The sequence below is a fragment of the Lepisosteus oculatus genome, chromosome 13, assembly GCF_040954835.1.
Source record: "Lepisosteus oculatus isolate fLepOcu1 chromosome 13, fLepOcu1.hap2, whole genome shotgun sequence".
NCBI lineage: Eukaryota > Metazoa > Chordata > Actinopteri > Semionotiformes > Lepisosteidae > Lepisosteus > Lepisosteus oculatus.
The window spans coordinates 3,283,771-3,305,905 of record NC_090708.1 but is presented as its reverse complement, the minus strand read 5'-3'; the positions used below and the strand labels follow the sequence as shown (position 1 = coordinate 3,305,905).

Genomic DNA, 22,135 nt, shown 5'->3' with positions numbered 1-22,135 from the left:
GAAGTCGCTAAAATTACTATTAGTTGTGGCTCTGTGGCTTTAATGCAGACTTTGATCCAGTAAAGCAATTGCAGTCCATGAAAATTCAAAGCTTCTTTGCAGAGTTTGCTCCAGCCAGCTAGGAAGAGCTCCTCCGTTTACTATTGGACAAAGTCAATATTTTCATTCTTGAATCTGAATTGAACTTTGAGAAATCAGAAAATGCAGAGAGGTCCTGGAGCTTCTGTGCGGAGTTTGCGGCGCCCAGCAGGGGGAGACACTCCTCTGACAGGGCAGGAGGCTCCAGCCTGTGTCCCCAGGCCTGCGGGCTGCCTGGGCTCCGCTCAGAGTGCAGGCGGAGGAGGGAGTCTGCCTGCAGCCCAGCTGGCAGGGCGGTGGGGAGGGAGATACTGGGGCTGTGAGCGAGGCCTCTCACCCCTGGGGCAGCTGCCGTCTCAGACTCTGATCGATAAAGACGCTGCACCACTCACACTGAGCCGTCACTGCTGGGGGCATGAGACTGATTTTCTTATATTTCACTGGCCCAGAGCAGGTTTCACAGGGCTAAGTGAGCTCTTAACATCTCTTGCAATGTTTCCTTCCTAGTCCATATACTGTATATAGATTTCAAAGCAGTTCTGTCAAACAGTGATAACCTCTGCCCCTCTATTTTACGTATCATATAAGTATTGTACTACTAAACAAATATGACCAAAGCATGTACAGTCTTGCTCGCTTATACTGTATTGAGGTATGAAAAAGAAATAACAGCAAGCAAGGCAGGACAAGGCAGCAGACCTTGCAGGATACAAATGCATCAGTTTTTTGTAGGCAGGACATTAAAAAACCGAAGGGCCTAAGCGAATCATTCGGCTCTTAGCTGGATCAAACACATTTAATAATTTAATCAATTTAGATTTTAAATTCTTATACAAAGCTCACATAATTTAATCTCTAAAATATTGTCTTTGAAGATGAAAAAAACATTGTAGTGCTGTAATACCACTCTTCAAGGTTCGGGGAAGGGAAAAACAAATGGATTAATAATGGATTGTGTTTACTCTGCAATTAAAGGTTGAGAATGAAAATTCAGGGATCGTTCACCCTGAAGCTTGTATTTCAAACTCTAGCCACAAGAGGGAGGCTTTCACTTGGAAAAAGAACCACACATTGAAGAGGCATTAACCGATTCTTTGACTATGAGTATTTCCTCAATTATTGACAAATTTATAGTCAGATGCAATTTTAGAAAGACTAAATAAATGCTTTCATAAAATAAAAGAGGCTTCAGCTTTGTAAGAATGTGAAAAATCTAATTAAATATAATTGTTTCTCTAAACATCTTAAAGCCTGAAATGTACTACAGTTAACAGTGAAGCTGGAGCATGAAATCTAGTGAAATAATTATCTTTGAAATTTAGCTTTGATTTCAGAACATTCCGCTGGGTGCAGGCAATGAGGTTTGCGGTGGAGGAAATTAACAACAACACCGAGCTTCTCCCGAACGTGACGCTGGGTTACGCCATCGCTGACACCTGCCTGACACAGCGGACTGCTCTCAGGGAGGCCCTGGCTCTGGTGACAGGAGAGAGGGAGACGGTGACTGGCTCCAGCTGTGGACGAGCTCCAGATGTGCCCGTCATTATTGGGGATGCCAGCTCCTCTGTTTGTTTGTATATTGTCTTGATGCACTGTCTGCACTTTGTTTTCACACTTGTTTTAACAATCGAGAGACTTTCTGTAAGTAAGAACTCTATTGTACCAGTACATGTACCGGTTATATATGGTTATATATGGAAGTTCAAGTTCAAGTACATGGTAGCACACCTGTAGGAGAGGAGATATATTTTGATGAAAATGGGGATCCAAAAAAAAATATTGTATATTGCAGGTAAGTGCTAATGTATGGAATACTGGATTGGTATCAATTTATAAAAAATGACCCCACAGGTTATTAGTTATTAGAGGAACAGGAGAAGACCAGGTTTTGGTAACACATACTGTATACTGTATAGAAGAGCAAATGTCAACATGATAAAGAATTTACTTTACGACTTCCTGTTCCACAAAATGCCAAGTGTTGGGCTTATACATGTATATTAAAACTGGATCCAGCAACACAAGTAAACTATTTTCTCCTGACAGGTTCCTCAGTCAGTGTGCTCTGAAACCTGCCTCCCAGGAACGTGGAAAGCTGCTCAGAAAGGAAGGCCAGCCTGCTGTTTCGACTGCCGGCCTTGTGCTGATGGAGAGATCAGCAATATTACAGGTCCACTGTCTACTTGATTTCCACACAACCTGGCTTCTGCTGTGATTACAGACTGCTGGGATCACCACACAGTCCTGTGAGGAACCGTGTTGTTCTTACATTTCTAAAGACGTGGCTTTCTCAGCGCTCGGAGCTCAGGGCCGTGGGGTTCCTTGCAGCACAAGTATTTGAAGGTAAAAATACCAATAAAAGCAAATTTATTTGCTGAACTAATCCTAAGAATATTTCTTTCCTCTTTCAGGTTCTGTAGAGTGCAAAAACTGTGTCCACTCACACATTGGTCTAATGCCCAGAAAACAGCTTGTGTGCCAAAAGAGACTGAATACCTGTCTTACCAAGAGACCATGGGGATTATCTTGGCAGCTATTTCAATCGGCGGAGCTGCCATCACTGCCTGTGTGATTTGCACCTTCTTTCACTTCAGGGACACTCCGATCGTCAAAGCCAATAACTCTGAGTTAAGCTTCCTGCTCCTGGTGTCCCTGGTGCTTTGCTTCCTGTGCTCCCTGGCTTTCATTGGCCAGCCTCTGCCATGGTCCTGCAAGCTGCGCCACACAGCGTTCGGGGTGAGTTTTGTCCTCTGCATCTCCTGCGTCTTGAGCAAGACGGTTGTTGTGCTGGTGGCTTTTCGCTCCACGCTTCCTGGCAGCAACATCATGAGACACTTTGGTCCTGTGCAGCAAAGAGCCGGCATTCTGTTCTGCACCCTGGTGCAGGTTTTAATCTGTGTGCTCTGGCTGACACTGTCGCCACCCTATCCATCAAGGCTCTTGGAGCAGAGCGCAAAAATTATTCTGGAGTGCAATGTGGGCTCTGTGCTGGGATTTGCCTGTGTTCTGGGCTAAATCGGCTGCCTGGCCTGCGTCTGCTTTGTCCTCGCATTTTTAGCCAGGAAACTCCCGGACAACTTCAATGAAGCCAAGCTCATCACGTTCAGCATGCTCATCTTCTGTGCGGTTTGGGTCACTTTTGTACCAGCTTACATCAGTTCTCCAGGAAAGTACACAGTCGCTGTTGAGATTTTCGCTATTCTGTCATCCAGCTATGGTCTTCTAGTGTGCATTTTTGTCCCTAAGTGCTACATCCTCCTGCTGAAGCCTGAGAGGAACACTACAAAGCAGCTGATGGGCAAGGTGCCAGCAAAACACTAAAGAAAATAGTAATAAATAATAAGAAGACATTCTTACTTGACTTGGTGGGCAGTGCTGTGGCCGCACAACTCTTAGGTCTTGGATTTGATTGTGGACTGGGGAGCCCTGGGGAGCCCTGTGTGTGGAGTTTGTGGTTATCTCTGTATCCATAAGGATTTTTTTCCATTTTTCTGCCAATCTAGGAACATGCTGGCCAAGTTAAATAGTGTCACTAAATTGTCGGTGTGCATAGCCTCAATCAAATTGATTGTTTTTCATTCCCTTTTGCAGTTACGTTTTTTTCCATGTTCATTTTCCCTGACTGCTCTTGCAAGGCAGCTCCTCAGTCAGCCTGCGCCTGCAGCTCCCAACGCGTTGAAGAGAAGGAAAATTCATGGGGCTCTGTGAGTGGCAGAGCACACTCAGGCAATCAAAGGTACTGCGGCAGAAATAAGCAAGAGACCCAGACAAAGACGTAGTGAGAATAGGTGGAATATATTGAAGATTATAGTCATGATTACATATGAAATGCATAAGAGCAGAAGCCTGTACACAGGAGAGGTCATTAGCACCACCCAGTCCTTTTGAGCCAAGATTGCCATCAGCCAGTTATTAGACTGTGTTATATTCTTTATATCTGTTCAGGATAACTTAACTATTCTTTCAGAATAATTCTTTGTTTTTCAAGAAATTATGCTCATACAGGAATCAGACATAAGACTTCAAGATTATTAGCAAGACAATTTTTTTTTTTAATTGACCTCACCAGCCAGGTGTATTACATGAGTTAAAAATGAAGATCAGTAAATAAATACAAACTGTTGTTACACACATTGCTCTTACATATTATTATTATTATATTATGAATTCTATTGTGTATAGTTTTGTTGCTGTTTACCACTGTTATGTCTTTTTTTAATTTACCAAATACCTTCTTCAAAATTAGCCAGAAACAGTTGAAAAGTGTCTTTACTACAAACACAGTGATTATTGTCATGCACCTCCGTGTGAAATCATTCCCCCAGAATTCTCTCGGGCCTCCTCTGTAACAGTCTTTCAACATGCACCATGTTTCAAAATGTAGTAAAAGTATTCTTCTGTCTACTCAGTGTGGGAAATGTTCTTATCTCTGGTAAGGCAAAGATAGTCTGCATTTCATGGACTGACTTTTCTGGCTCCAAACCTGTTTTCAAAGCAACAATATCAAATTTACTATAATGGATCATTTATGCTTATCAGATATTCCCTCTTTTTTATTGAAGCAAACAAAAGACGTGGAAGTCATCAGAGCCCATTTACATCATGTGACTTTCCCTTGAGCATTCATTTGCTTTATAACCCTGTGGGCTGCAACTGCAGCTCACTGACTCCTCCTGAGTGGTCCCATTGTGTAAGGCACACAGGGCCCTGCCAATGGAACGGCCAGTCTCACCAGTCTCCTGTTTTAAAGCAGGCACAGTCTGCAGTACAGTATATTCCTTTAAAATATTGAGTGTGATAAGTGTGCAGTGCTAGTCTGAGAGTAAAGAGTCCCAGAAAACCTTCCTTTAGCAGAAGACCATTTTGTAGAGGTATTGACCTGATATACTGTAGAAAACCAGAAAACAGTATTGTAGATTCATGGAGTTTTTTATGTAACATTAGATCATGGCTATGTATTTTTTTCCAAAGATATTTAGTTAAAGAACTGTTTTAAACAGGTATTTTCATACTAATTTTCTTGATCGTACACTAATTCACTACACGTACTGTCCATCCTTTTTCATTTGCAGTTTGGCTAATGAGGTGACATGACTTCAAATTTAATTTAATACACTCATTTACAACACACATGGCAGTTGATAAACTTTACAACAATGGAAAGAAATATTTTTCTAATAAATGATAACTAATTCCATCCGATTAAATGTGTATTAAATAATGACTTTTTAAAGATTGCATGAAATAGCACCTTTTTAAGTGAATTGATGCAAAATATTGGATTGCTCCTAAATACTAAAAGTAAACAAATACAAAGGGAATAAAACCAGACTGTTATGTTTATTTTGATTATGAAAGAATCGACAGACAGAAGAAAACATAAAAGAAATATGCAGGGGCATTAATCAAAGCGCTTTACAAATTTGTAAAAGGGGCACAACGAGTAATTTAAAACCACAGAGAAAAAGAGAAAATATACAAAGATGTCAATCAGTCCAACCTTCCTTTGTTGTACATGTCTCAAACCACTTGACAAATTTGTGTATTAATTTGTTATTTTAATAATTTATTATTTAATTAATAAATTAAAAAATAACACATACATGACTGCACTATTTCACAGATCGTGTTTGAGACATGAGGAATTTTTTGGAATTCCTCTCTGGCAGGAATATAATAATGTAGCATTTTGGAATAAAGATGCAGAAAAGCACCCCAAAGCTTGAGGACAAAATTGCAAATATTTCCACAGCTACTGTGTACTTCCCAGGAGAGCTCACATAGGCCGGGATAAAGCTGATCCAGACTGCACAGAATATCAGCATGCTGAACGTGATCAGCTTTGCTTCATTGAAGTTACCAGGCAGTTTTCTTGCTAAAAAGGCCAGGACAAAACAGAAACACGCTAAACACCCGATGTAGCCTAAAACACAGCAGAACAGAGCCACGGAGCCCAGATTGCATTCCAGGATGATCCTGTCTTTATACAGCCAGGTATTTCTCACTGGAAATGGAGGGGACACTGTGAGCCACACAGAGCACAGTGCAATCTGAATGGCTGCACAGGCAAACACACTAAGCCTTTGTTGCAGGGGGCCAAACCATTTCGTAACCTTATTCCCTGGGAGGGCAGCTTTAAAAGCCATAAGAACCACGACAGTTTTACTGAGCAGACAGGAGAGGCACAGGGCGAAACTGAGTCCGAATGAGGTCCTCCTTAGGCAGCAAGTCCACTCTGTGGGCTGTCCTACGAAGGTAAGAGCACACAAGAAACAGCACATCAGGGAAAAGAGCAGAAGGAAACTCAGCTCTGAGTTGTTGGCGCGAACAATCGGCGTGTCCCGGTGCCGCAGGAAAATGGCAGCCGCCGCCGTCGTCATGGCCGCCCCGGAGACAGCAACAGTGGCGAGAGCCGTTCCAAAGCCCTCCGAGTAGGAGAGGTACTCAGTGTCTTTCACAACACAGCCGGTTCTGTTCCCACTGGACCAGAAATCCGCCGGGCAGGGAGCACATTCTGCTTGATCTGAGGGGAAAGGAAACTGTCTCATCTAGGGCACCTGGAAACAAACACTTCAGCGCAGAAGTGATTCGTATCTACCTGTGGAATTGCTAAAGGTGCCATCGGCACATGGGACGCAGTCGTAGCAGCAAACTGGTTGTCCAACACGGGCAGCTTTTCTGTAGCCGACAGGACAGCTTTCTGTACACGCTGACCTGGGAACCTGTCATAAAGATTCGCAAAGACTCTGTCACAAAGTCACAGAGGTTTGGTAAATCATTGGCAGCACATGATCCCAACAGAAAAAAACAGGCCAGAAGAATAAATTAAATATTTTCCTGAAAAGCATGATGATACCCTGGAAGTAATATTTTTGGGGGGATCTACGCATTCACATACTGTCTGAGGCTCCTTTCCTTACCTCTTAAACACTCATTGTTATTTTTTCTTTTTTTTCACGAAAGGGCACAGTTAAAAAAACAGTTTCTGTTCTGATTTTAGTTCATCTTATAAGAAAGCAATGTCATCAAAGTACAAAGTTGTTTCACAAAAGAAATGGAATGAGAATAGATTATTATTACACTAGAAATTTAATTTTTGTACTAGGTAAAAATAGAAACATATTGTGTAATACTGTATATGATTGAATACAAATCAGCCTCTTGTTGCAGGGGGATACTGTACAAGGATCACAGTACCTCTCTTTTACCTCCACTCCAAATTATTTCCTCTTCATGGAAGAGAAGCTGTTGATCTTGAGGAAGAGATGCATCAAAGAGCCCAACTGTCACAAATTTAATGGAGGCATCAGAATTTCCCTGCCAGTTTATTATGTCATAGGTTCCCACTGGCTCACCATTGCGATCTAAATACACCTGATCACCGAATTCGTTGGTGTAATTAATTTCTTTTAGATAGTGAGCAACCTGGAGGACCAAAAGATTTTAAGTCAATATGTCTTTAATTACACCTTAATCTTTATTAATGTCTGTGATGTTGTCTCAGAAGCACTTGAAAGTTTCTATCAACATTACCTGCCATGATTGGAGGTTATATATGTCCCCACAAGTTCTGTTAATAAACGGTCCCTTCCCATGCTCACAGGCCTGTAGTTTATGAAGAGCATAGGCTACAGCATACACAGCTTTGTGGATGTTATAGGTCACCCTCAGGTTTGAAACATCGCCATAGATGCTTTTCGATTTCTCTAGATTTTCCCTTCCAGTACAGGTTTGATCATAATACCTCCTTGTAGTTGCAGAGGTATTAAACTCAGAGGTGCCTGTTTCATTAAATGAACACTTAAACTGCGTTTCCCAAAACTCTCTCACAAACTGATTAACGTTTTTTTCCAGCGGGCTAAGCTTGAAAAGAAAGTCTTTCAATTGGGGCATTTCTGCTTTCCGAAGAGCAAACCCTATTGTGCCTCTCAGGAAATGAAAGTTTTTGTTGTCAGAGATTAAGGTGGAGGTGACCCATGCTTCACTGGCTACCCACTGTCTGTCAGTGATGTTCTGGTGTGCAATTTCCTCAATCAAAGAGTATATTTCAGCCTCAATGGAAAACACCACAATAGCTCTTGCTGTGGACTCTTTGATTTTTTTCACAATTTCAAGCGTCTTCTTCTCCGACAGCACCTTTGGAATCACCAGTCTGTAGGCGATACAGGAGCCCAGTTTTGTCACTTCCTCAATGAACATTTGAGTGCCTAGGTAGCCATAGTCGTCGTCTGATCCAATAATGCCGACCCAGGTCCAGCCCAAGCGATGAATAAGGTGAGCCAAGGCCCGTACCTGGTACACATCGCTTGGAATTGTCCGGAAAACGTTGGGGAAGTTGTGTTTGTTGCTCAGGCAGGCACAGGATGCAAAGTAGCTGACCTGTATAGAAAAGAGTGAGACTTTCCCTATAACAAGACCTGAAGGCGCAAAGTCTGCCAACCCAATCCACAATGTGTTTATTTGAAAAAGGAGCAAGTTTGAAAAGAAATATAGTCTTCAGTCTACTCAGGTTATTTGAAATCAGCATCAGGAGGCGGTGTGCCTTACCTGTAAAGTATGTGTATTGGGGAAGGTGTGAACAGCTGTAATACAGCAGAATTCTTTTAACATGTTAAGGATGAAATCCAGCAGTCTGGCGCTTCTAGTTTCACCCGGGACAATCTAGTTTTCTAAGAGCAGCTGGGAAAATTCCAAATTCCAAAGTTTTTGGCACTTACCCTGTCTGATGGACTGACATGCAAAATTAACTTCTTGGAAAATGACATACATCAGGAATCCCAAAGAGTAACCCTCACCATCACCTTAACCTCAGAAAAAGTGATAACTTTAAGCTTTGCCCGACACCTGTGGCAAAACCAGTTTCTTTTTTTTACGTAAATTTACGTAAATTTCCTTTAACATTCAGTTTGGCATCTGTATTTTATATTATTTTTATACTTCCATTTAGTACATTATTAAATTTATGACCGACACAAGTGTTTCCCTGTCATCTCTGCATTCTGTAGATGGTTTAGATTTGTTGTTTTGTTTGCTCATTTGTTACATTCGTACATTCAGCCCTATGGTCCTTGTCAAGAATGAGCAAACAATTTGGCAAGAGTGTCAGAGCAGAAAGAACAGCTTTCACTGAATCCCACAGAATGGATGTCACACGGTCACGCTGACAGCTCTGGGATCTTAACAAGACAGCTGTGCTTCCTTTTTTAAATAGAAATGTAGCATGTATTTCCATTCCATTGCCTCAGGCTGAACTTATCACCTTTATTGTTTTTAAAAGTACCTAGAGTATATGTTTAAATATGTAAATGATGCCTCTTGAAATGTTTACAAACTGTCCGTAAGACCGAAGTAAAAATCACAGTACTCTTGATTGAGTCCCGTTCCACCTACAATCAAAAGGAATATAAAAGATTTTGAAAGGATCAAACATCAGTTTAGCTTCTGATATGCACATGCCGAATCAAGGAATCACAACGTTTCCCATGTCTAAGCATCTGCAGTCTTTTTCTTTGAGAACAAACTGAACTGCAGTTACCGCTGCAGTGTTTCTCCCTGCACTTCTCCAGGAAAGCAGTTTTCTTCCTGAATTATTCTTCCTCAGGCCGAACAGGAGAGGGGGGAGGAGGAGGCAGCTCCTGGCGCTGTAGGGATTCAGATTATTTCCAGCACACTCACCAACGGGACTCTGAATGGCTGCAGTGCTCTTGAGACTGCAATAGTGAGAGAAGACCCAGAGTTGCCAATTACAACAGGAACCGAAGGTACGTCTCTGCACCCCTCCTCTCTCTCGTGCGCAGGTTCAGTTAGCATCGATAATGTCGCCTTGACTGCCTGGGGTTCTAAAGCACACGAGTCGTACAGACTGTAGCCAAGTGTGATGTTGGGCAGGAGAGCCTTGTTTCTGTTTACTTCCTCTATGAAAAAGATCATTGCTTGCATCCAGCGAAAGGCTCTGAAATTAAATCTGAGACACACATTCCACACCCTCAGTAAGGTTTTAGTACTGCAATTTTTTATTCTACGTTACCTGAAACATTAGAGAAGTCCCATTTACTTTTAACTTGAAGCTTCATTACGGACTCTGTGTATCTTTGGTGGAGTTGTGTTTTCTTAGGTGTTGAATTTAGTACTCCTACATTTCCAATATAAATGATCAGAAACCAGAGATAAAATATCTAGTGATGTATATTAAAGAATTGTACAATGTACAAATTCTGTTATGTACAAACTGCAAGCACTACACCATTATTGTAAACAGTTCGAAAGCAGACATATACAATTGGATTTCTTTAGATTGACATTTGCACCTAACTTACTCTCTACATTGTTGCTTTCCTGGTTTCTGCTGGTATGTCTGTTCCTCATTGATACCTTTGGAATGAATAGGAAACATCCCTCCAAGAATAACATCCCCCTTTTTATGGTCTCTTATCATCCCGAAGTCTGCTCTGAGCTCACATGTTTCCTCTCCAGCTCCCAGCCAACAGAACACCAGAGGAACAAGGTGCCAGCAATACCGAACATTCATTCTAAATCTTCAATTTGTCCTGTCAGTTCTTAATCTGCCATGAATTTATAAGTTTTGCTTAATTAAACCTGAACCTTCAGGGAATTTAAGAGAGGATCCACTTTGCAAACTTAGACTGTGACCTTTGTTTAACCCCCCCTGCTTCCCAGACTAATAAGGAGTGTCGGCAATAAAACCAACCCATGGGTGAGAAACATTTTCCTACACAATAAATTTGATTTCAGCATCATTCATCATTCATCATTCATTTGATCATACCTCAGGGTAATCTGTTACATGCGTTGAAAAACCTCTCTGAAACCAAAACAATTACTAGTTTTGGCGTGCAACTGGCCATTGAAAATTTCCATCTATCCTCTCTTGCTCAGTTCTTGGAAAGCTAGTCAGCACTGCTGTGATCTGCCTCAGTTCTCCCCTTTACAATTTTCAAAGGCGACACCTTATCTTTTCTATATCTTCCCCAGATCGGGGAAACGATGGCCATGATCAGGGCCCTGTGAACTCACTGGAAGAGCAGCTCGCATGTGATGCAATCCAAGATCATTGTCACTGAAACATCCGCTTGTGTGACGTGTAATCTTTCCCCAAAAGTGATGTAATAGAATGGTATTTTTTAACAGATGTTATTACACGATCTCTAATGGATATAGCAACCTGTTTTTGCACTTCTGTAGACATCAGTATACTTGTTATAATGAGTTCACAAACAAGCTGTGTTGTGAACTATATAACTTGAACACTTCCTAAATAAATAACTTTGTTTTAAATATGGCGCTCTGACACTTAGAAATTACATCTGAATTGAAAAAAACCCCACTAGAGTTACAACTCTATACATTGTTTGTCAGTTGAAGCACTTGTCTATTTAAAATAGTTATACTGAGGTGTTTTTGAAAGTTTCCATAGAGCACTTATTGTTATTTTCAAGGATATAAGAAAAATGACTATCAGTCCAAGATAATCACTTTCAATTTCTAAACTCTAAATATATATTTATATAATATTATTGTACCATTGTTTATTTTCAGAATATTAACCAGAAGCACTGTGTCATCTCAGGACTTAGTAAAAATGTGTTAAACACTGCTCAAAGGTAGAATTGTAAACTAAAACGTTGTAATAGGTATTTAAATTAAAAGACATATTTAGAATGAAATATGTGTGAAGGGAAATCATTGAAAAAAATGATGGGTCTGAGGGGTTACTGAATGACCCAGAGGGATGTAAGATAACTACTGTAATAAGGAGTGTGAGATGGACTTCAGCTGCAACTCTTCAGGTGTTGAAAGACTGATCTGCCTGAACACCACTTACAGATGTTTGACAACTGTCACAACTTCATGCTGCAGCACAGAGTGATGGTTAGGGATCTGGACCAGACAGAGAGAGGATACTGCTGAACTAAGCACATGGGATAGTAATGGATTCTCAGGTGCAAGCTCTAAATTAGAATTTATTCTCAATTGACTTTTAGAAGTTTAGGGAATAAAAAAACGACAAATTCAAAGTTCAAAGTGCCCTATGGTAGTAGCTGTTTTTTAATATTTGTGATTTTTTAGCAAATAATCATTAACAAGGGAAACCTTTTGTTAGCTCTTTTGCATGTCCAGAAATGTGTTCTTTCTTGTCTGATGTCTTTTTGGCTGTCAACGCAGAAAATAATTTTCTTCAGATTTCCCACCAGGAGGTGCTGTTTTGGGTTTCAAGCAAGCGAGATAAAACAGCTGTTGCAAACGGTGCAGAATGCTTACATTTAAATTATTTTTTGCTTTTTTTCTGACACTCAAAACATAAAAAGGAAAATGAGAAGAAATTATAAATACATGTTGTTAAAATTAAGAGCAAAACATTAATAATTAATTCATTATTAAACAGTACTGTGCATCTATTGTAATTCAGTCTGTGATTAATTTTTAAGCAGCACATTAATATAATATTGAGTTTTCAAATTATGTATGCATAATGTAATTAACATGTAAAATATGTTATTATATCTGGTTGGTGTGTCTGGGTTTTGGCCTTAGGTTATTTTGAACAATTTTCCAGCACATTTCAAATGCAAAATTATCATTACATTTCAATTCTGCAAAGTACAAAAGGTATTATACCATTGGGAAATGACTGAAAAGTTATCTTAAAATGTATTTAGATAAATTTACTTATACCAGATAACTTAGTACTTTTCTTTCATTTTAAAATCTATTACACTGCTGCTTCTTTGTCTTTCTGTGCTCAGATCTCATGCCATGTGGAGACTCCTGGGAGCAAAATTTAATTAGCAGTGAACACCTGGGTCTTCATTAGCTTATTTGGGGGGCAGAGAAGCAAACAGTACTTCACTAGCATATGGTAAATAAGACAGACAGTGGGAATGATGTGACAAGATCTGTTCTCTGTCTTCACCTTCTACAACTGAAGAGAACTGAAAGATCATAACTAGGACCACCTAAGTAAATAATTATTTCAATTAAACAGATTTGAACAGCTACCAAAAGCATTGCAATTCTAGACAAAACAGATGTATTCTGGATATCCTCACAGTACTATAACTAAAATGAGGAGCTCACAAAAGCCCTTGTTTTGTGATACACAGCACTGCACCATCTTTGAGTGCAAGCAACATATTATGTTTTATTGTAATCGATGCTCTGTGGTAGTGAGAGGAGAGTACTGTCAATGCATTTTAACATATAAGCAATAGCCAGTACATCTGTATACCATGGCGAACTGAATTACTGGCACAATGTCAAAGGCAGGATATTGACAGTCTGTTCATATTATTTCACAAGCTAAGTAAATACGATAAAATCATTGCTTTGAAACCCAGGATACACACATATTATTCAATCTACAGTATAAATGTAGAAAAACATGAATAAACAACAGCAGTCCTAAATCATGCATACATATTAAACAACAACATTTAAATCTTTGGCTCATCAATGCCAGAAAAGGTAGTTGTTTTTCTAGTGGGGCCCTGAACACATTCTACAAGTCCTTGTGTGCAAACAGCATTTTCCAGAGCTACTCAGAGGCCCACAAGGGTATCAGTGTGACAGTACTGGTGTCAGAAGTAAATGTCTGCAGCCACTATAACTTCACATTCTTCGTGAGTGTTATATAACAAGAGCTTGCAGAACCTTTTGGAATCTCCTAATTGAACTACTAATGAACAGAAAACAATATATTTCACATTTCTCATGATTGTTTTTTAAATCTGATAATGGTTCTTCCTTTCATTGTTTTGCTACAGGTATGTATAACTAAATCCAGATCTTTGTTGTTGAGCAGTATTATTTCTGAATGGAGCACAGCATGAGAGCATGTCTACATATTTCTTCCTCTCTCTCTCTTTCCTCTTCCTCAGCTAATTGCTCTCTGACTCCTACTTCTTTCTGATATAGTAGTGAACTCTAGTGGTAAAATAGAAGTGGTGCACATTAATGTGGTCTTACAAAGATGTCAATCAGTCCAACCTTCCTTTGTTGTACATGTCTCAAACCGCTTGACAAATTTGTGTATTAATTTATTATTTTAATAATTTATTATTTAATTAATAAATTAAAAAATAACACATACATGACTGCACTATTTCACAGATCGTGTTTGAGACATGAGGAATTTTTTGGAATTCCTCTCTGGCAGGAATATGATAATGTAGCATTTTGGAATAAAGATGCAGAAAAGCACCCCAAAGCTTGAGGACAAAATTGCAAATATTTCCACAGCTACTGTGTACTTCCCAGGAGAGCTCACATAGGCCGGGATAAAGCTGATCCAGACTGCACAGAATATCAGCATGCTGAACGTGATCAGCTTTGCTTCATTGAAGTTACCAGGCAGTTTTCTTGCTAGGAAGGCCAGGACAAAACAGAAACACGCTAAACACCCGATGTAGCCTAAAACACAGCAGAACAGAGCCACGGAGCCCAGATTGCATTCCAGGATGATCCTGTCTTTATACAGCCAGGTATTTCTCACTGGAAATGGAGGGGACACTGTGAGCCACACAGAGCACAGTGCAATCTGAATGGCTGCACAGGCAAACACACTAAGCCTTTGTTGCAGGGGGCCAAACCATTTCGTAACCTTATTCCCTGGGAGGGCAGCTTTAAAAGCCATAAGAACCACGACAGTTTTACTGAGCAGACAGGAGAGGCACAGGGCGAAACTGAGTCCGAATGAGGTCCGCCTTAGGCAGCAAGTCCACTCTGTCGGCTGTCCTATGAAGGTAAGAGCACACAAGAAACAGCACATCAGGGAAAAGAGCAGAAGGAAACTCAGCTCTGAGTTGTTGGCGCGAACAATCGGCGTGTCCCGGTGCCGCAGGAAAATGGCTGCCGCCGCCGTCGTCATGGCCGCCCCGGAAACAGCAACAGTGGCAAGAGCCGTTCCGAAGCCCTCCGAGTAGGAGAGGTACTCAGTGTCTTTCACAACACAGCCGGTTCTGTTCCCACTGGACCAGAAATCCGCCGGGCACGGAGCACATTCTGCTTGATCTGAGGGGAAAGGAAACTGTCTCATCTAGGGCACCTGGAAACAAACACTTCAGCGCAGAAGTGATTTGTATCTACCTGTGGAATTGCTAAAGGTGCCATCGGCACATGGGACACAGTCGTAGCAGCAAACTGGTTGTCCAACACGGGCAGCTTTTCTGTAGCCAACAGGACAGCTTTCTGTACACACTGACCTAGGAACCTGTGCCAAATTAATCACATATGATCATGATGTTCAATTAATATTGTTCCATTTGTTAACAGCATTTTCATAGTATCCCAGTTATATGTGTTTGTTAAGTCTTTTAATAGCCATATCACAAAGGTTTTGACAGCTTCAGGTGATTTTCTCTGAAACAACAGTATGTTTTTGGAACACTAGATGAAAGAAAAAAATACAAGAAGATGCAAGGAAACAACGCAAACCTCACAGGATAAGAATATGTCAGTTTTAATGTTGCAGAATTGGAAATGCGGATACACCAAAACGGTGCAGTAAACACAGGACACCTAATATTGCTTTACAGTTCATCTATGAAAAATAATTTATCTTGAGTACACCTTGGGTCAGTTTTGAACTTTTTTATTGACTGAATATGTACATTTTTTTTCTTTAGACTGGTGGCTTATGTAAACCTTAGAACACCAATCATGTGCGCACAGAAACATACTGTAGCATGAGCTACTTTTCAAAGTAGCAGATGGAGAGGTGGTGTATAGGCAACTCACCTCTGTCGTCTCTCCATTCCAAATAATTTCATCCTTATTGAAGACAAGCTGCTGTTCTAAAGGCAGAGATGAATCAAACCGTCCAACTGTTGCATATTTAATGGATCCAGATGGATTTCTTTGCCAGTTTAGAATGTCATAAGATCCCACCGGATCACCATTTTTGTCAAAATAAACAGTATCACCAAACTTGTTTGTGTATTTTACTTCCGTTAGATAGTGTACCACCTAGGGCATTGATACACTATCATTAGATTGCCATTGACCTTTCTCTTCTCAGATTGAAAGAAACTATTCTACATCATTTTCATTCTGAAGCCGTGCTGATGGCCTATTTTCAATAAACATATAGAAATTTAGATAATGTACTTACTTGCCACGGTTGTAGATTATATATATTTCCACATGTGTTGTTATTGAATGGTCCTTTGCCACTCTCACAAACTTGCAAATTGTGTAACGCATGTGCCACTGCGTAAACAGCTTTGTGCATGTTGTAGGTCACTCTCAGTTGCGATACATCATTGTAGATGCTTGGAGTTTCGCTTAGGTTTTCATTCCCTGTACAAATCTTGCTCTGAGGAGCAGTTGCAGACACATCTGATCCCGTTTTATTAAAAGAGCACTTAAACTGCATTTCCCAAAACTCTTTGACAAACAGGTTGTGAGGTTCCAGCATAGGATTAAGCTTTTGCAGGAAACTCTCCAACTCAGGCATTTCTGCTCTTCGAATAGCGAAACCTATTGTGCCTGTTAAGGAGAGGAGGTTTTTCTTCGTAGAGATTAAGGTTGAGGTGACCCATGCCTCACTGGCAACCCACTGCTTGTCAGTGATGTTTTGCTGTACGTACTCTTGAATCACAGGATATATATCCTCCTCGATAGCAAATGCAACAACAACCTTAGCTTTGGAGTCTCTGATCGTCCTCACAATCTTCAGGACTTCTTCCCTGGATGCCACCTTTGGAATAATCAGTCTATAAGCAATGCACACACCCAGCCTCCTCACTTCATTGATGAACATCTGAATCCCATCTTTGCCATAATCATCGTCTGCTCCCACTGTGCCCACCCAGGTCCAGCCAAAGTGCTGGACCAGGAAAGCCAGCGCTCTGGCCTGGTTCACATCACTTGGAATGGTGCGAAAGAAGTAAGGGAACCGCTGTTTATTGCTGAGACAAGCACAGGAAGCGAAATAACTGACCTGAAATGAAATAACGTTGAATGGCAATGAATTAGGAATATCACCGGGAATCAGCTTTACATCAAAAATGCAGAACAGAAACCCTTGTGGTTCCTTCAGTGAGCACTCTAGAATTTGCTTAATAAAGGGAGATGAGGAATTTCCAGGGCCTCATTTATGACACCACTTTCACATTTCTTCTTTTCCTTTTTACCCACGATTTCAAGTACACAACCATACTCTTTACACAGGATATCCTCCTTCTGAAAAGCCTGTTCCAATAGTCTTTCGACATAGTTGCGTTCATCATCGTTTGGCAAATGCAATACGACATTCTCACATGCGCAGATCACGTGAAGGAAGACACCAGGGAAACACAACGTAATATTCACAAACATATCCAAAGCACTGTGTAAGAAAGTCAGATTGCATAGAAATAGACTGTCAAAACTGTTCAATAAAACTTTGGAATTTAGCACTGCAGTATAGTCTAGTGATCATAACATTCACAAAGATTTTTTTTTCAGGTAATCTGGTTTGATTTTTCTCACTCTTCTCAATTAAGCAAACTTTCAACGAGCTACTACTACAGCAGGAGACCACACCTCTTTATATCTAAAGGTGTTTTTGTTAACTTCATGAGTTCCTTTTCATTTGGATTGTTCTCACCAAAGGCACGTTAAACAGGTTCAGTAGTCTCGAGATGGCCATGGACAGTGTCGATCCAGAGTCCCCTATAATTAAGGGTATGGGAGGGGCACCACTGCATTCTTGACTGCTTCTGTTCACCGGTTGGGCTATCATGGCCATTGCTGCTTTTATCGATTCCACCTCTATTCCACAGGTGTCGTACAGAGTGTAGCCCAGTGTGATGTTAGGCAGGAGAGTCTTGTTTCTGTTGATCTCATCTATGAAGAAAACCATCGCTCTGGACCAGCGGAAAACTCTGAAATTAAACCTGAGACAAACTTTTTAACTTTCACAAGAACACACACTGTTGTAAAACACTGCCTTTGCCTTCTTTTCATCTCATTTATTGACCTCCTTTAAACTGTCATGTCATGATTTTATTGATTTCTTCTTTGTCATCTTAGTATTAGAATTCATTGAAAAATTTAATTGATAAATACGGTCAACTGACCTTTTACTTAATTTAATTCAACAGTCACCCTCCTTTAGAATACAAAACACCAACCCAAACTGCTATCTCTACAAGAGAAAGTGAATACATCTGTAATGCTTTTATGCAAATGTCAAATTCTCTGTGTTCCTATATATATATATTAAATTAAATACTGAATAAATACAATTTAAATTTGTGCATATTCATGTACATTCACTTTAAGCGCCAGATATAATAAACTCTGATATATTTATTCTGGGTAGAGGAAGAATTTTTGCATTCATTTTTTAGCGTCACACTTACTCTCTACATTGTTGCTTTCCTGGTTTCTGCTGGTATGTCTGTTCCTCATTGATACCCTTGGAATGAATAGGAAACATCCCTCCAAGAATAACATCCCCCTTTTTATGGTCTCTTATCATCCCGAAGTCTGCTCTGAGCTCACATGTTTCCTCTCCAGCTCCCAGCCAACAGAACACCAGAGGAACAAGGTGCCAGCAATACCGAACATTCATTCTGAATCTTCAAAACCCGGCACACCCTGTCTCTACAGCTGTTGGCTTGCCCTGAATTTATAAGGTACAGTTAATTTGACTTTGACCTTCAGGGAAATTAAGGAGAACGAATTATTTGCAACCTAACAATGAATGACATGTTACTTTACCAGATGCCTCCACCCTTAAATAATGTGATTTGCAGGGATACTGCGTTTTACTCCCATTTCACATCATTTTAGGACATACTTCTGCCTCCTTTCATTTCCAAATATGTATAATTATTATATATATATATTCTTTTAAAAAGGATTATCAAAAGATATCAGTCTAGATACTTAGCACTGGAGTGTCAGCTTGCAAAAAACGCTTTATATGGATTTTAATTGCAAATGGATAGCCCTTTATCCCTTGGAATGTTATTTTTTGTGAATTCTCTCAAAATCCCAGGGTACCATGGTACACAAGCTGTTGAATTGCTTACAACATTGTGAGTTGATGCAATTCTGAGAAACGTTCATTTTAAAGCAAAACAAACAATCTCTTTTCAGCATTTGATCCTCGGATGAACAGTGGACTTTTTACCTTCAATTCTTTACTAAGGGAAAGAAGGACAAAAACCTGCAGCCAGTGTTGCAGAAATGTTCATGTTTATTTTTGAATAAAATGTTCATTTATTCTCAAGATACCATGAAGACAAAAGCAAACCGAATCAAATGGTGGGGACATGCACAATACAAGAACAAGGTGGGAACATTGAACAGGGACCAGAATGAGAAAAAAAATGATTTTCCCAAATGCCCAAACTCCATCCCTCCATTATCAGAAAGCTGGTCATCCTGCCCAGGAAGGTGGGATCATGCAAGACAGACTGCTGGAGAGCAAGGGGTCTCTCCCTTCAGTTGCATGCTCATTAATCAGGCAATCACAGGGAAATTTCCAAACTAGTGATACTCATGTCTCACTCATACTCATTCATAAAATCAACTGTGTCATTACACTTTCTTACAGATTTACTAGAGACAATCTAGGGGGCTCATGCTCTATTTTTAGATTTCCATGAACAGTTTTTGTCAGGTTAAATTTGATGATGTGATGTAACAGCGAAGCTCATATGGAAAGAAATTGCAAACGACCAATGAGATGTTTCTTTCCTTTATTGTGACAATCATTCCACACGTTTCCAACTGAAAGATGGGTTGCTTTTCAAAAGAAGACTTAATACTGATTTTACTGTCTCCTTACTTCATGAGCTTTAGCTAGCAATAGCTTGAAGTGGCTTACAAAAAAGGTCACAAGAGAGTCTTAAGTCAACAAAATTCAACAGTTCAAAATGAGAATTTACTAGATATGTGCTTTATGGACACAGTCTTTTTATGGTTATTCACTGACAAAAGCAGGACGTGATTGAAAATGTTACACATAATGACTGATGAGTCAAATATATATACAGTAACTGACAAGATTATAACATTGACCTTTTCCTCTGTTTGTTTTTCTGACTTGCAGAGCCGAGGACAGCTCTCATGTTGCCTGCATGACGGGGACTCCTGAGACCAGTTTTTAATTATCAGTCAACAGCTGAGTCTTCATCAGGTCCTTTGGGGTCAAGGGTCTGTTTTTCTGTAGCAAGTGATAAATATGATATGACAATAAAGCTCAGTCAGGTTCGGCTCACAATCAGTGTGACGTCACAACAGAGTTCAATTATTTTGCTCCTGCATTATTTTATGGAAGATTTTTTTTTCTTTGAGATCTAAATTCAGATTTGTTTTGTCATAACATTGGCAGTAAAATATATAACTTAACTGCAAAGTCTTACTCCACTCATTCTCAATGGCTTTGCAGACTTATTTTTAGTGACATATTGTATTTATTATGGGAACTAGATTTATACACATTAAAAAAACATGGGAATGATGAAGCATTTATCTCTGATATTCCTTAAAAGGAATGAGAATTACTGGGTGAGAAAGACTGACAATATTGAGGCACTAGATAAAAAGACTGGGTCAGGTGACATCTCCCTTTTTCATGCTAAGGGCCTACATGCAGAGAGTGGCCTGTTTGATTTAAATAGATATTTCACAAATACTTGCAAAGACTCTAAAGAATAAAAATACAGCAAACTATTTGAAAACCAGATCTTCATTTATTTTAAGAACAATGCAATCTGAGAGGGCCAGTAGTTGTTAATACAATAATAGAAATAACAAAGAACAAAGGAGACAATGGACAAGATTTACATATTTGCCAAAATGAGAAACAATGTGCTTCAGAAATGATCCTTTAAAAAAAACACGGGATGAAGCAAAAAGTGTTAATAAATCAGTGAGAACAAAAAAATATGGATGGTTTAACCCCGCCTACTCACTTCTTTAACAAAGCATTTCTTGATTGTTTTCAGCTACTCATTGCATATCAGATTGAGGTAATGTTGTGTAACTGCACAAACTCTCATTATAACACATTCAGAGGGGGGTTTGAAGAGAGATTCACATGCACATGTGACAAAGCATGTGCCTATCTAATCCTGCAATAAAAACAAGGACATACTGTACAGTACTGTAGGTAATGCTACATTGATTTGGGGAGAAGAACATAACCTTTAGATACATTTTTTATAGAAAATTTTATTTATTCTTATAGAAGCTTCCAAATAAAAAGGAGGGAGTATTTTATGCAATAATGTCAAAACAAGTTAAATTAAAACCTTCATTAGTGCTCCAGAAGGCAGACACTATTCTAACACTAGACACTGTCACGATCTTACAAACAATATGTTTCAAAATGTATTTACAGATATTTTAAGAACTGGTTTTAGATGGCACCTTGCCCATCAGCTGCTTTTTAGTGTTCCTCTCAGGCTTCAGCAGGAGGATGTAGCACTTAGGGACAAAAATGCACACTAGAAGACCATAGCTGGATGACAGAATAGCGAAAATCTCAACAGCGACTGTGTACTTTCCTGGAGAGCTGATGTAAGCTGGTACGAAAGTGGCCCAGACCGCACAGAAGATGAGCATGCTGAACGTGATGAGCTTGGCTTCATTGAAGTTGTCTGGGAGTTTCCTGGCTAAAAATGCGAGGACAAAGCAGACGCAGGCCAGGCAGCCGATATAGCCCAGAACACAGGCAAATCCCAGCACAGAGCCCACGTTGCACTCCAGAATAATTTTTGCGCTCTGCTCCAAGAGCCTTGATGGATAGGGTGGCGACAGTGTCAGCCAGAGCACACAGATTAAAACCTGCACCAGGGTGCAGAACAGAATGCCGGCTCTTTGATATTGATATTGATATATACAATCTTAGGTACTGTACAATTCACCTTTCACATTTAGGTTTATATTTAAATGAAATATGAAATGAAATAATGAGATTATCTCCCATGAAGCTTACACGTGGATTCTTCTGCTCGATACTGTGTTTTAAGAGACACAAATGAAAAATACAGCAAGAAAGGTAACTTCATCTTTGTGAGTCAAAGAAGGGATCTGAGTCAAA

General features: G+C 39.9%; 2 protein-coding genes and 1 pseudogene across 2 annotated transcripts; 1 reads left to right on the top strand and 2 right to left on the bottom strand.

Annotated features, from left to right (window-relative positions):
- The first annotated feature begins 201 nt into the window (after positions 1-201).
- Positions 202-4,209, top strand: LOC138242228 (vomeronasal type-2 receptor 26-like; annotated as a pseudogene).
- A 1,481-nt stretch (positions 4,210-5,690) lies between these two features.
- On the bottom strand, positions 5,691-10,471 carry LOC138242227 (extracellular calcium-sensing receptor-like). The gene is made up of 6 exons (XM_069197689.1): positions 10,395-10,471; positions 9,754-10,042; positions 7,612-8,457; positions 7,276-7,503; positions 6,677-6,800; positions 5,691-6,601 (listed from the first exon to the last, which is right to left on the bottom strand). The coding sequence occupies exons 1-6, from the start codon at positions 10,469-10,471 to the stop codon at positions 5,691-5,693; spliced, it is 2,475 nt and encodes an 824-aa protein (XP_069053790.1).
- A 3,723-nt stretch (positions 10,472-14,194) lies between these two features.
- On the bottom strand, positions 14,195-18,702 carry LOC138242226 (extracellular calcium-sensing receptor-like). Its single transcript, XM_069197688.1, has 6 exons — positions 18,441-18,702; positions 17,684-17,972; positions 16,205-17,035; positions 15,832-16,059; positions 15,181-15,304; positions 14,195-15,105 (listed from the first exon to the last, which is right to left on the bottom strand). Exons 1-6 carry the CDS (start codon positions 18,650-18,652, stop codon positions 14,195-14,197), a joined length of 2,595 nt encoding a protein of 864 aa, XP_069053789.1. The 5' UTR covers positions 18,653-18,702.
- Positions 18,703-22,135: the final 3,433 nt, after the last annotated feature.